Source organism: Eurypyga helias, unplaced genomic scaffold (assembly GCF_000690775.1).
Source record: "Eurypyga helias isolate BGI_N326 unplaced genomic scaffold, ASM69077v1 scaffold38460, whole genome shotgun sequence".
In the NCBI taxonomy this organism is placed as follows: Eukaryota; Metazoa; Chordata; class Aves; order Eurypygiformes; family Eurypygidae; genus Eurypyga; species Eurypyga helias.
This window is the reverse complement of record NW_010224600.1, coordinates 2,828-18,147: the sequence shown is the minus strand read 5'-3', so window position 1 is coordinate 18,147 and position 15,320 is coordinate 2,828. Positions and strand designations below refer to the sequence as shown.

General features: G+C 40.7%; 1 protein-coding gene across 1 annotated transcript in view; it reads left to right on the top strand.

The window, feature by feature from the left end:
• The window catches only part of KIAA1324L (KIAA1324-like ortholog), a 48,326-nt gene extending 35,495 nt beyond the window's left edge, over positions 1-12,831 (top strand). The window contains exons 16-21 of the mRNA XM_010162019.1: positions 3,588-3,684; positions 4,546-4,647; positions 6,880-7,006; positions 7,781-7,959; positions 8,948-9,113; positions 12,094-12,831. Of these exons, the coding sequence (XP_010160321.1) occupies positions 3,588-3,684; positions 4,546-4,647; positions 6,880-7,006; positions 7,781-7,959; positions 8,948-9,113; positions 12,094-12,153 (731 nt within the window). The 3' untranslated portion in view covers positions 12,154-12,831. The remainder of the gene's footprint in view (positions 1-3,587; positions 3,685-4,545; positions 4,648-6,879; positions 7,007-7,780; positions 7,960-8,947; positions 9,114-12,093) is intronic.
• Positions 12,832-15,320: the final 2,489 nt, after the last annotated feature.

The following is a 15,320-nucleotide window of genomic DNA, read 5'->3' as shown; positions in this document are numbered from 1 at the left end:
AGGGCTCCCCCCGTTCTTTGTTTTCCATGCCCTTATTGCTCACTTTTCTCTGTGTTTGGTCTGGTGGGTCCTATGATGCATGGAATTTCAGCACAAAAGTCTGAAGAATGTAATTAAAAAGCACTGGTTTTCTTCCATGTTTCCTACCCATCTCATGCAGGGAAAGACCCATCACGTTAGTCCAAGAGTTTCTGCCCATGCCAAGTCCCACCTCAGGTGATTTCAGAAGAAGCGGCTGGTGCTGAAGTAGGCGAGGAAGGAGGAGGCTTGGGGCCGCAGGGGTCTGTGCACATCATTAAGTCTTGTATTGCTCTGGCTCACAAATTCCCAGAGTCTGAGGCCAGAATAGACAATGAAGTCATTTAGTCTGCTTACCTGTCGATTACATGCATTAAGTGTTTGTACTTTCTTCCTGGCACTAAGCCCAAAACCTCATCTTTGACAAAAGCATGTCTTTGGAAGATCATCCAACCTGGACTTTTAACACTGCCAGAAATGAAGGCTTTGCCATAGTGTTTGGTAATTTTTTCCACTGGTCAAACACCATCTCTGTATTTTATTGTAAAGCAGCCTTGCTTCCTGTTTGAATTTGCGTGGCTTCCGTTTTCAGCTCTTTCTTCTTGTTATTCTTTCTCCATTTTACACCCACTTTTTCCGCCCTGGAGGACCCTGCCCAGTCTGCTCTTCTGATAAATAAGTGACCAAGTTCTTCTACATCTCTTGCTATCATATATTTCTCTCAAGCATCTGAATAATTTTGAAGTATTTTTCTGCAGCCTCTGTAACTTATTATATTTTCTTTAAAGCATGGGCATCAGAATGAAATACTATTCCAGTATTTAATTTGCTATAATGACAATAAAAATAATTTCCGTATTTGTATTTAGATGCAAGGAAGGAATCCTTCCTCCAGATGCTTGCTATTTCATGATTGCTTCTTGGATCTGATGTCCACTCCAGATCTTTTTCAAAGTTACGGTTTCTGAGGGAAAATCTCTCTTCCTTAGGCCTGGCCTTCACCCCTTGCTGCACTTGTCTGCCCTAAAATACGCGTAGTTTGATGGGGACCAGCTTACCAGGTGAACCAAGTTGCGCTGTGTTTTATTCTTGTCCCTTCTAATCTTTTCTCATCGACACACTCTACCAACAGTGATTATAGAGTTGCTTGCAGATCCCTGACGATAATCTTGCATTTTGGGACTCCAGTATCAATGCCTTGAGAAGCCTGGAGCCATACCACATTTGATGACAATTTTCGATGGCCAGATAATTTTATAATTAGTTAGTTAAATGATTTTTAATCCAGAGTGTGTGCTTAATTGATAATATACTGCTAACGTTTTAATTAGAAACCCATGTGGTAATTAGTGAAATACTTGATAAATTTACATAATTTTCTTTGGCAACCAAATTCCTCAGCACCCAAGGAATTAAATCAGATTTGTTCAACAAGAGCTGTTCTCCATAATTTCATGTTGGCTGTCACTCCTTATGTATCCATCCATTAACTGAACCCCATCTTCCACTTACCATTCCTGTTATTTTGCCTCATGGTGTTAGCCACATTGTGATTTGGCTCACTGTATCCCCCCCTCCATCAGTCTCCTGATATTTCGCTATCAATAAAAGCTCTATTAAAGGGCACTCTTAGGTATGGGCTTGCTAGCTGATAAGTGTGCGTGCCGTGTAGATGCCAATATCTTCTCCTGCCACTGAAGAAATGAGGTGTTCAGTTATTGTCCTGGAAAGCAAGGAGATAGTCCTGATTTTTTCCTAATACAGAGAAAAGATATCAAGCTCTTCTGCTGCCTTTTCTGTATCACAATTGTTACATTTTAAAATGATTGAAATTTGCCTTTCCTATCCATAAAATGTACTTTTATTTCTAGTATTTCTAAAAAAGCTCCAAACTTTTTCTAGTGCTGCCAAACACAGGCTTTTCTCTAAACTCTGTAATATAGATTATCAATTTTCTGTAACTCATAACTTTTGATTTCATTTGCTTATTCCCCTTTCGTTAAGCTTCTGACAGTGTTTTTATTTGAATTGCTGTTTTGCTGCTGTCTGATCCAAGGTGGACTCTTAGTAAAATTTATTGTCATTCTTGAGAGAATCATTGTGGCTGTTTAGCCATATAATTAATATCCCCTGAACAATGACTTACTTTTTTTTTTCCCCCACAATTGATTTTGCTTCTAGTGTTCTTATTTTTGAGGAACTGCACTTTGAGATGCCATTTCCACAGTACTGCATATTGGATGGGAATATTCTCTCAGTGCTTCTGTTGACTATAATAAGGTCCCTAAGAGCTGTCATCTTCCAATCTAGTGAGTAACCAACCTCTGTCCATTGTGCAATCCAAATCTAAGTTACCCTGTGTTCAATGCAAGGTCTTTGAGGAAATGATCATCCTTGCTGACATCAGTGCATGTTCTCAGAACGGAGGCCCCTCCGCAATAACCCATCTTTCTGCACATCCCCCTGATGGTTGCTGAAGCACAGAACATTTTGTTCTGTCTGCTGATGTGATGCTCTGTAGCTTTTCCTCACCTGTAAGCCCTCCAGAGCAATGTTACTTGAAGACATTTATCCATGTGCTTTCACAGTCCCAGGCTCTGACTTGTCCTACACTAGGTAGTTAGCAGTGTCTAGAGCAAACTGTCTCCTTTGTTATCTACTGCATGTACCTAAAAGGGTTATAACCGGACATGGATTTTACAGCTGTGTGAATTGTCCTGCCAGATGTAATGCCAGTTAAGTCAAAGTTTAGTGAAAGTCTTAAGAATTCATCAAGGCTGTCTGAACTGTTGCAAGTGCAAGTGGAGAGCTTTTCTTCAGTCTTTCCCATCTTCCCACCAGTGGTAGCTGGCTGCTGCCACTTTCTCTTGTTCTACCAAGTTTTCATCTCACTAGAAGGATGCAGCCTGTCCCATGTGTACAGCTCCCTCTTCCTCTGAGATGTTGCAGTGCAGCACCAATATTGGAAGGATCTCCAAGAGCTTTGGTTACTTGAATTTTCCTTTCTCAGCTCTTCTCCAAAATCCACGCAGACCTCTGTTGTTTCACACACCAGCGTGTCATTTGTTCCAAAATGTGCCATCAAGTCTTGCCTATGACTCCACAATCCTTCTGAATCTTGTCATTGCATCTTTCGGTCTTTCTCCCACAGTACTGCAGATTGCTCAGGGTATTACATGGTTATGATGTGTGAGGGTTATACGTTCAAGGCATATGCTTTGGAGCAGTTGATTGGATCAGATATCTTCAGCAATCCCTTCCCAAGCTATATTATTTTATGATTTTGTAATATTCTGATTGCTTTAAATTCATACAAGAGTAAAACTTATTTACGCTGGTCTTGTGGTCTTAAGTTTTTGTTTTGTTATGTCTGTGCAAGGAAATCAGACTGTATGGGGAACATACAAATCTGCAAAGTTTAGTTAAAGTGTATAATGTATAGTAATGTCATTGAATGCTATGAAGTGAGACCCATACCTTTCAGACTGAGAAAATGTTATATGTAAACCTCTCAGAAACCCATTCTTAGCTTGATACTTTTTTTTTTATTTCTTCTTCTCAAATTTTAGGGGCTACTGTTGAAACAATGCTGGAAAATATCAGCATCAAGACCGACATGTTTCCTCCCTCTCCAAGCAAAATACCTGATGTTCATTTCTTTTACAAGTAGGTAAAATATACTGTTTATTGGTATGTCAAATTCAATCATTTGTTTAAAAGCAACTGAAACTGTGAGGAGAGATTTTTGATCCATCTTTAATCTTTATCACTTTAATCAGTATCTGGCTGATAATGATTGGCATGTTGAAGAATATCTTATGAAATCAGCAAACACTGTTTACTCAAGTTATACTTGATCTGTGGAGAGTGATACCAGACCTTTGATTCATCCAGCTACCACTTCCAGTGTCATGTTCCTTTCCATAATTTCTCGTATATGACTTTGACACACGTCTCCTATGAAGAAACGCTGAGAGAGTTGGGCTTGTTCAGCCTGGAGAAGAGAAGGCTCCGGGGAGACCTTATAGCACCTTCCAGTACCTGAAGGGGCTACAAGGAAGCTGGGGGGGACTTCTTACAAGGGCCTGTAGCGACAGGACAAGGGGTAATGGGTTTAAATTGAAAGTGGGGAGGTTTAGATTAGATATCAGGAAGAAGTTCTTCCCAGAGAGGGTGATGAGGCACTGGGACAGGTTGCCCAGAGAAGCTGTGGATGGATGTGGCTTTGAGCAACCTGGTCTAGTGGAAGGTGTCCCTGCCCATGGCAGGGGGGTTGGACCTGGATGATCTTTAAGGTCCCTTCCAACCCAAACCATTCTATGATTCTATGAGATTTAAATGAAGTGGTCAAACCTACCCTGTTTCTGTTGCTCCTATTTTCTCTTCTGGCTGACAAAGGCAAAAACACTGTGGTAAAGGGTATTTCTTTAGCATTGCAGTTGCATGAATAGACAGAGACCTAAGAAAGAGCAATGTGTATTTACTGTAGCAGAAACATGTTACATTTCTCTTCTTGTTTGACATTAGGTCTTCAACAGTGACAACCTCCTGTGAAAATGGCCGTGCAACTGTTGTGACAATGAGATGCAACCCCAACAAACCAGACCAAGGAGAGCTTTCTGTGCCCAGGTATTTTAGTATGTGTATCCTAGTAGTGCCTAAAAGACTTTTCTCCTCAGACAACCTTTACAGATCTCATTAGTAACTTTATCGTTAATAGCAAGGAAAAAGGCCATCTCCATCCTCAGCCACCCAAGAGATCGCACTCATTTCTCCCAGGTGAAGGACCTACGTGCCTGTCACTTCCCAGCAGAGCAGCTGCTATGTATCTAAGCTGTTCGGTGAGAGGGGTTAGAGATCAGGCAGGTTGTTCCAAGCTTAAGGGCAAGAGCACATACAATGATGTTTTCTTGTCTCCAATTCTCCTTTATTTCAGATCCTCATTTGGGTCTTTGGCCTCCTGATTAAAGCTGCCTAGTCTGGGCTTTGAGAAATAGTTTTCCTTCCTTGATCTACAGGAGTGGCTCTGGACAAAGTGATTTATTTTTTTTTTTTAAAGGAGCAACCTGTCCTATGAACTATGAAATCTGCTACCCAGTCCAAGTTCTATATGTATTTATGTGTTTCATCACTCCAGTTTGTATCCTGGACCCCTTGTACCAGTTGAGTTTAATTTGCCTGATCTTTTTTTTTCCTTCACTCTGATTCAAGTGACTCAAAAAATCTTCTTTCTTCCAAAGTCCTGTTTATTCCTGCACCTGAAAAGTAGCAGAGAAAAACTAGTAAAAGAATTAATTCTATTACTCTTTAGTGACACTCTGTGATTCTTCAGAAGTTCCCATCCATTCTGATAACCCGCCTCTTTGGCCATCAAGGCCTATCTTAGACCATCTGGATGTTACTATAAATCTGCTGATTGCCTTCTCACTCACCCTCCTTCCCAGAAGTTAAGTCCTCTTCCCAAAAGCTAACAGTGTGAAAAGTGTGGAATCCTCTTTGATTCCTATCCTTACTGGGACAGGTGAACCATGCTCACCTGAATGAAGGCAAAGAAGGCATCTACTTCACAGGTGGTGGGTGAGTGATTGATGTTTGAATGCCTTTGGAGATGCTTATCCTGGTTTCTTAGGGACCCGACACACCAGAGATTATGCTGGGCAACAAGCCATCATCTATCAGCTTCATGTGAAAATCTTCCAGGTGTTCTTATAGTGTTACAGGTTAAACATGATGGGAGCTGTGATAACTCACCGGTAGTGGGGGAGGAGTAACATAACCTTGTTTTTAAAAGTGTGAGCTTGGACAGGAACGGCACACAGCTGACATAGAATCATAGATTCTGATGATGTACCTATCTCAGTTCTTGTTGAATTCTCCCTTCCTAGCCCCCCCTTGATTAGCACAGCAGTCAGACAGCTATTTTCAAACAGCAGGGTATCTGATCTTGTCAAACAACACTGCATGTAACTCCTTGATCCTCCAGACATGGTGTTTAGTGTCACATGAAGTTACAGTAGAAGATGAAAGAGGCTGAGGAAAAAGGTCTGTCAATGCTCTTGCCATGTATGGTGAAATAATGTTATGTAAACAAGAGAGGAGAGTTACCAGTTACTCAAATCAAGATAAGCCAAAACAGGCTTTCAGGGCTGTGGATTTTTCAGTCTTTCAGATCAGGATAACAGATTTCCAGATGATATAGAAAAAGCCTTTAAATCCATTTTTGTATGGATATATTTGACATTTACATCACCCAACTTCTTGCGTAGACTTTTGCTCTCTGCTGCTGCTGCTAGACCTGATGTAGCTGCCAGTAACAAAAGCTGCATGAATGTATTGCCAGTACAACTGTCTGCTGGCTGAATATAAAATAGGGCCATTAGTCTTTCTTAGATTAAGAGAATCTGCCATCTCTTCATTAACTGGTGAGCATCCTTCTAGTAATTAACCACGACAGGACAAGTCCATTCCATATGGACAAGATCATGCAGCATTCATGTGGAACAGTCCCCCAGTGCAGGAGAAGAGCAAGAGGCACACACTGGGCTAGCCTGTGCTGGTGAAATGCTGTAGCAGTTCCTCTGCTCTCCAAAATTGGTTTCTTTTCTCTTTGGTGTGTGAGTAGCACTCACTGTCAGGAACTGACTTGCTATTTTAGACCTTTAACAGTCCAACATGCTTTCACTTGAGAAAGCATTTTAAAAACAGAGAAAAATTTTCCCCCCAGATTTTTCCATCTGCTGACCTGATGGATGTTTACCCATGTTGTACTTATCATTACCAGTCTCCAGCAGCAGATTGTGGAGTGAGGATGCAAACCCCAGAGTGTGTCTAAGTGATAACTAATCTTTGCTCTCCTCCTAGCTCATGCCCTGCTGGCACCTGCGATGGATGCATTTTCTACTTCGTATGGCAAAGCGCAGAAGCTTGCCCTCTCTGCACAGAGCAAGACTACCATGAGATTGAGGGAGCCTGCAAAAAAGGATTTCAGGTAAAGGACCCATGTCTCTTAAGTCAGATGGGTTCATTTGGGTATAACCTGGACACTGTTGAAGTTTGGTGTGCCAGGCAATATGTAAGTACAGGTAGAGCTGGGAAATCTCAGTCCAGGCTCTGAGCTGGCTGCGTGCAAGTCTTGCAGGTGAGCTGCTGTGTTGAAACTCAGGGATATTTGTGCCAATGGCTGTATGGTTCCTTGAGGAGAGCGGGCTTGTGCTGACCAGCTATGTGGGTAGGGGTGTGAACTCTGTGTGCATTCGTACATGCAGGCAAGTTATTTGTGAAGGATGGAGTGCTCAAAAGATTTCAATCCTTTAATACCCATGAACTTCAGGGGCAGGCTAGGAAAGGATGCAGAATTTCACTTCAGAAATTCATCCTTCCTTGATTGCAATTCTTTTGCTGCTGCCTTCTCTGGTCAAATGTTAGGAAGTCCTTTCACAGGTTCAGAACTGTCCTGTTGTTCAACAGCTCCAGTGTAGGCACAACACGTTCAAAATTGCTGTCCAACCCATACTGTGCTACGTGAAGAGCAATACGGAAGAGGAAATCCTTTTGCCATGTCTGAACCTGCAGGCACAGTCAAGGGAGTGACTGAGTAGACAATATGACTCCACCTACATTCTGAAAACCTGCAGTACACGTTTTGGTTTGCTTTTATTGTAAAGATGTCTAACCTATCTCAAAACAGCTTATTTTCTTCAACTCCAAATAGTTCACCTTTTTCCTACAAGCAGCTCACCTCTTGATGTTTTCTGTTTGCAAGGAAACTTTGTATGTATGGAATGAGCCAAAGCACTGCATTAAAGGGGTTCCCTTGCCAGAAAAAAGGACCAGCACTTGTGAAACTGTGGACTTCTGGCTAAAAGTTGGAGCTGGTGTTGGTGCTTTCACCGCTGTTCTGCTCATAGCTTTGACCTGCTATTTTTGGAAGAAGAACCAGAAGTAAGTACTGCAAATGGTGTTCCATACAGAAATAAGATAAAAGCTTGATGTGGTGAACAGAAAGACATATCATGGATCTGGCCTTAGAACAATGTTGCTGAGAAATGCCATGTTGGATCAGTCTGTTAATCCACCAAGTTGAGGTTCCATCTGCCAACAGTCGCTGTCTAAGTGCTCGCAAGGAAAGTACGGAAAATCCACGCTAATTTGTTACGGGATAATTTCCCAACAGGAACTGTCCTTTTAACCCCCAAGAGTTTGAAGTTGACCTTATGTCCTGAAGCAACATGTCTTTTTCAAGGACTGAAGACTAGAAGGAGATTTTTCAGTCTAATTTGTACCTTTTGGTTGGTTAGTTCCTGACTTTATATTATTTAAGTCTGTTTGGCCTGTTCTATTGTACCAGAACATGTCTGGTACACCCCCAAAAGATCCCTGCTTCCAACACTGAACATACGGAGTGTTCCCCATCCCCGTTGTCCTTTGCTTCCCAAATGTCATGCCTTAAACTTTCAAAACGTGCTTCTACCTCCATGCGATTTGATTGCCCCATAGCACATCCAGCTTCACCAAACCCAGACTCCAGTATCACGGTCCCCAGCTATTGCTGCCTTCTACCATACCCTGTTACACATCTCTCCTTTCCCCCATAGCCCCCCTGGACATGGGTCTGATACGGGCTGAAGTCAAACCTGCTGTTGCCCCAGCCAGCACACAGGTTTCACCTGTTCATACAGGAATTCCTCTTGTGGTCTTTTGGGAAAACAACTCTTTTATAAGTATAGAAGGCTAATTTTGAGAGCAGGAGCTTGATGTATTGTTAATACTGTGCTGCTTACATATTTTTAATGATTGAAAAAGATCTGATTTCCAATAAATACCTCAGAAGTAACTATGTGGAAGGATGCAGAAAATCTAAATTACAAAAAAACTTGAATAGGGGGCATTTGTAAAAAAAATCTATGCCTCTCTGTCTTTATATCTTCAGGCTGGAGTATAAATATTCCAAATTAGTGATGACAGCGAACTCAAAAGAGTGCGAACTGCCAGCTGCTGACAGCTGTGCTATAATGGAAGGAGAAGATAATGAAGAAGAAATAGTGTATTCAAATAAGCAGTCACTGCTGGGGAAGCTCAAATCCTTGGCAACAAAGGTGAGTAGTAATTACTATTATTAGTACTAAAAATAATTATAATCTTTATTGATTACTGGACGTGATGAGGCTGTGATGCTAATTTGCACAGTGCTTTGTGCAGCCTCCCACGCACGTATCACCCAGTCCATCGCTGATCTGCTGACATGCACAGGCTGGGTAACGATAAGAAATGTTGTGGGATATTCAGTAAAAGCTCCCTCTTCTGCAGAGAGCTTTCAGTAGCATTCTTTATTGTATGGGTGATACCTAAAAAGAGCAGTTAATGGCAGGGGGATTCTCTCTTCCCAGATTCCTACCAGACACCTCCCTTGCTGAGGCAAACACAGCTATTCTGGATACAGAACATTGACACTGGGAACACAGGCACCAGCCAGCTGCTTGGGCTGGCTTCAGGGCTGACTTGAGAACCATAATTTTGAATACTACTAGATTCAGTTGAAGGGGAAGCATCAGCCACAGCCTGTTACCCAATACAGCAACCTCCTCCATTTCAGTGGGAAGCAACAGCAAAACCCACTTTTTCTGCAACACATGTGATGTGGGTTGTTGCATGTCCGAATTCTTAGCGAAAAGGTCTTTGGTGTCCTTTGAACATTTCTGAGAGGAGCAACAGAGGACCATTGTGGTAGATCCCACGAGCACTTTGGTCTTTATTCCAAATGCCTGGAAGTTAATGGGAAGGGCAGTGTTGCCTTTAAGGGAGTCCAGCTGGGGCATCTGTTATGATCAGGATGAAGGCAGATGACATTTTCCCTTTCAAACAAATTTGCTGAAGAAGATTTCTTAAAAGATCGTAATAAAAATATTCTTTTTAAAAGTCCCTTTCTTATTTCTTGTCCAAATAATATTTCAGAATGCTCAATGTTAAGGGTTTTTTTTCTTTTATTGCTTTTTTCCACTCTGTGACTGAGTGCAGTCTAATTAAAACCCATGCGCCTCCTTTCCCTTATTTTTCTCTTCTCTTTGTTCTTTTTTTTCATTAGACTGCTGTTCTCTTTCCATGCTACCTGCTCCCCAGATCTCTCTCCTAGGAGATGTTACCATTACAGAGCTAATATGCGGAACTTCCCCTTGACCCCAGCCTGACTGTTTGTCTTGCAAAATCAATATTGATCCTTGCGGAAAGGGGCAGAAATTCAATATTAATTCAATATTGAGAATATTGAAAATGTAAATAAAAATCAAATCGCATCAAATTTTGTGGTGGTGTTGCAAAAATGGAAGGTGATTGCATTTTGAAGCCTATAGGGACTGACTTTGAAACACTGATGATGTTGTTTTGTCCGTGAAACGGCTCGGCTGGCTGTGGCTGAGTATAATGACCAGTGCTGCTGGTGAGGGTCGTGTTTTGCTGTATGTCTGTAAGCGTAAAAGCTTTGCTGACTCCATTTGCAGCACCAACCACTGGCTCCTTCCTGATTAGAAGTAGAGAGACGAGAGCGTGGGAGAAGTGGTGGTTTGGTTGGGGTTTTTTTCTCTTTAAAGTAACCTTTAGTGCTTCAGTATTCAGACCACTTGAATACCTATTTGATCTCAAAACCAGTTTTTTAAAGGTCCTATCTCCATTATAGCAGGCTCCCTGAGTGTGCTCTCCTTTTTAAACAAGCCTGTCAGATATTTCTAAGCTGGTTCCTTTTTTCCTGCTAGATAATCGTGGTTGGCAAACTCAGCTTCCGGTACCTCATTAGCTTACTGAAATCCGTGTCCTGTATCCCTGCAGATAACTGGAATTTGATATATATTTCTCCAAAGCAAATGTTATAGGCATCACTTTTCATTTGTGCAAAAGAGGAGGAAATTCATCTCCTGCTGCATATGCATGTAAAATACGGAAAAAATTATATGGAGGAAAACAGGAGGAAAAAGAAGAGAAATGTAGACACAGAGAAAGAAAAATCTGAAGTATCCTAACTATATGTTCAAGCTTCAGGCAATGACATTTGTATGAAGCAAACATCTCATGAATCTGTCAGTGGTTTTGAGTACCTGGGGAATTGCGGGCTAGGCCTGTAATACAGAAATAAATGACTTGTTTTTAATGTGAATATAACAGTTAAAGAATTTTGTAACTGCATCAGATCGGAGGCTGTTCTAGGTCCATCTGTTGTCTCCAGCACAGCAATACCAGGTTCTTCAGAACAAGAAATATGTGCAGTAGGCTAGCGTAGGACACTTTTCTTTCCGGCTCGTTCTCACATCTGCACCAGGCTGTCCTGATCTCTGAGGGAGATGGCTTTAAAGACCAGATCATGAGGTTAGTTTAACATGCTTTCCAAAATGTTTGTGTATATCAGCAAGTATAAAAGATAGGTACGTGAAGCAAGAACCAGCACTTTCTACTGAGTAGTTTTGTTAGGGTTTCTTCGCTCGATGTGTCTGCGGAGACCGTTGGGTTGTTCGCACATGCAGCAGTGCGTGTGTCGCCACTGCTCACCCTGATGCCTGCTGGCCCCGTGGCCTAGGCTATCGCCCAGCAAGTGACAGCAGATGGAAAACTCAACCCTCCAGCCCTGATTTTTAAGATGGTGGAGGATTTGTAGACTTTTTTGGTCCTGTGCATCTCCCAGTGTAGGAGTTGGGTTGGGAAGCCAGGAGTGAGGCAGTTCAAACTTTGCACTAAACGTTTCATTTATTGTAGGAAACACATTAATAAGTAATAATAACCATAGATGTGATTACCTTGCAGTTCCCCAGCTCTGATTATCTGTCCTATGGGTATGAAGTGCAAACTTTCCCTGTATCTTCTAAAGTTAGTGCCAAAACCAATATATATGACATTATTTTTTGAATATTTTTCAAATTTTTACAGAATTAGTTATTAAATAACAAAGCGTAAAACTGAGCATATAATGGCTGGTAGAAATAAAGTGAAGTCTATGGCAAAAGCTGCTCTGGAGGTGCGAAGAGAAGTGACTAGTAAGTGTTGGAGTGAATTTGAGGAATTGCAGTTGATGGGAACCTGTCTTTTCCATTGCAGGAAAAGGAAGATCATTTTGAATCTGTTCAGCTGAAATCTTCAAGATCCCAGAATATATGAAGAATTAATGCTGCCTTCAAAGAAACAAACCTAATTTCTATTTTTACAGGACCATATTTTAAACATATTCTGGCACACATTGTAGTGGTGATCTTGGTGAGAAATGCTTGACCGTTTAGGAGGAAAGAAGACAGGAAGCAAAGGAGAAAATTGGATTGCCTTACCATGTGATTGAGTACCTTGCCAAAAAAAGATAGCAGACGCTTGGATTCCATACTGGGAATGAAATTCAACTCAGGAAGAGATATACATACTGCAAATAACATGTATTTTTTGCATTCACCTGGGCATCGCTCAGGCATGGCATATAATTTATAGGTACCTTTTATTTCCTATCGCTCCTTCTACGCATATTCATAAGAAATGATTTTCAGAGAGGCATGAAACCGCCTGTAAAGGCTGCGTATTGTCCTTTAGTAGCATAACTATGAGTCTCTCTTAAAATCAAAATTGTAAATGGTACTCGGAATGAGCCTAAGGTGAGTTTTGAACTTTGGAAAACACTTTTGATTTTAATGCTTTGAAGAACTGGATGGTCTGTGTTGCCCTCTAATACATGAGGCATGGTGTTGCACCCATTCTGATGCTTAAGTCGTGGCCATCGGGGTTGGGGTAAAACCTGGTGCTATTGAATTTAAATGTGTTAACTGCTGTTGTATGAACTGTAGGTCTGGGCCCATGATTTTATGGGCAGTAGTAGGCTCAGACTCTATAAAGAGAAGTGATACCTACAGTGCAAGTTGCACTTGTCCCTCTCTGTGGAAGTTTGTCCTTTCAAGAGAGGTCACTGGCAGGTTGAGTACCCTCCGTCAGGCTACCAGTATATCACCTTGGCCTGGGTTGCAAACCAACAAAGCCTAAACTCTGGAGGTGAAGCAAGAATCTCTATTTCGGGAGATAAGGCATCAGCTTTGTCAGCTGGGAGGCTTATTAGAAATACTGAGCCACCTCTATTCCTGGACGCATGCAAGGAACGAGGCCGGAGCTGAGGTTACGTGCTTGCACAGCTCAGCATCTAAATGCTTTCTGCTGTCAGTGCAAGTACCAGCTTTGGAAGGAGGGCACAAACGGTGCCTTGAAAACTGGAGGCTAGCTGGACCTTTTCATAAACGTCAGCCACATTATAAACATGTGAGCTTCGTAATAGCCACTGTAATAGTTTCCTGAAATTCCCATTGAGGTCGAGCTCAAAGGAATCTGAAACTTAGGCAAAAAATATTTGAGTAAAATTATGCAAGACTTGTGTAGAACAAGGAGAAAATGAGGACCGATTCTTGTATTGACCTCTGGTCAGACTTACATTTCCATTATAGCAAAATTATGTGAATTGTGGAATGCATGAAAACCAGAAAAGACACACGGGCAGAAATTGTCTTTTTACAGAATACAGGAATACAGACTTTTGATTTTATATGACTGAGTTAAGTCTGTCAATATAAGAGCGCCCACTTTTAAGTAAAATTTAAATTAAACTCAATTTTCTGCACTCTAAATATTTTATTATACTATAGATGTGGACAAAAATTTTATGAAGTTCGGTAGGGAAAATTCAGCTCAGTTATTTTATAACTCCAGTCAAAGAACACAGGCTTTACTCTTTTGATGTGAGATACTTCAGGCATCTTAACTGAAGTGGTGTACATTTTTGTTGTTTTTGAACAGGCACTTCACTTTCCCAACAAAGATTTTTATGGGGTATTGTTGAATGTATATTAAATACACATTCCTTTTTGTATATGTAGGGAAAATTCAGCTCAGTTATTTTATAACTCCAGTCAAAGAACACAGGCTTTACTCTTTTGATGTGAGATACTTCAGGCATCTTAACTGAAGTGGTGTACATTTTTGTTGTTTTTGAACAGGCACTTCACTTTCCCAACAAAGATTTTTATGGGGTATTGTTGAATGTATATTAAATACACATTCCTTTTTGTATATTTTGTACCATTGCACACTTATTATTGTACATTGTATTTGTTGTCATGATGTCATTTATATATGGTTGTCAAAGATGATATGCTCACAGAGTAAATGGGTATGGCTTTGGGATTTCACTTATTGGATCTTTTATGAAGAGGGTTTTTATGTTTGTTGATTTTTATTCAACTAGTGTGCTGTAGCATCAAAGATATATATCTGATGGGCATTCATAAAATAAAGTGAAAATATATTTGAAATCTTGGACTTGAGGTGTTTGGTGGAACTGCAGTCTTTCCTGAACGATGCAGGTCTGCAGTGGTGGCTGGAGCTTTTCACTGCCATCAAATTGCATCTATCCATATATCCTTCGATTTTTTTCCCCTTCTCTCTTCAATATGTTTTTCAAGCCATAATTGCAGCTCATCCTCCAGAACACATTTTCTTCTTTCATCACTGGACCCATGTCTCTGTAACGTCAAAATGCCTTAATTTTTATGAGCTATATTTAATTTTACTTAATACCAAAGAAGATTTGTTTTGGTTCCCTTTTCTTTCCCTTTTATTTTCCAAATAAAGTAGAGAATGGAAATTTTTTTGTCAGCTCTGATAGACTTTGCTGTGTCACCCTTCTCAGCTCTGTTTTCAAATGGTTTGTCATGATACTGCTCAAAATTCTTCCGGGCAATCTAATAGCATATCTGGTACAGTGCTAACATAATGGGCTACAAACCAATACTGTTTGTATTTATCTTAAAATAAGAAAATTGCATTTTCCAACAAGTAAGGAAGTTAAAACTGACATATTTTAGCTGACACCCGTTATTTTTTTCCTTTCTGTTAAAGATATAGTAGAGAGAGGAAGTTTCCATTTTCCCATAGAAGGCAAAATTTGGAAACCTTTAACACTTCATTAAAAAATCAGCTGTCTGTGACCTCTTCTAGTACTCTGCCAAAATATACTTACAGCAACCTCCCCCTTTTCTCCCACATGGAATCACATCAGAAACTGTTACTTGATGCCATAAACCAAAGTGAATCAGTCTGTTATGCGTTTACTTGATTCAATGGAATGCATTTTATTGCTGCATTTGCATGCTTTTCTTTCAAATCTGGAGTCAAGGAACTGATTCTCTATGAGGATTAAGCACATTTTAGGGGTTTCTCTGTATAAATTACTGGCAAATTAGCAGGATGTTATTGTCTCAGCTTTGACAGAGCTTGCTAGAGGGGGGAATGTGCAAAGAATG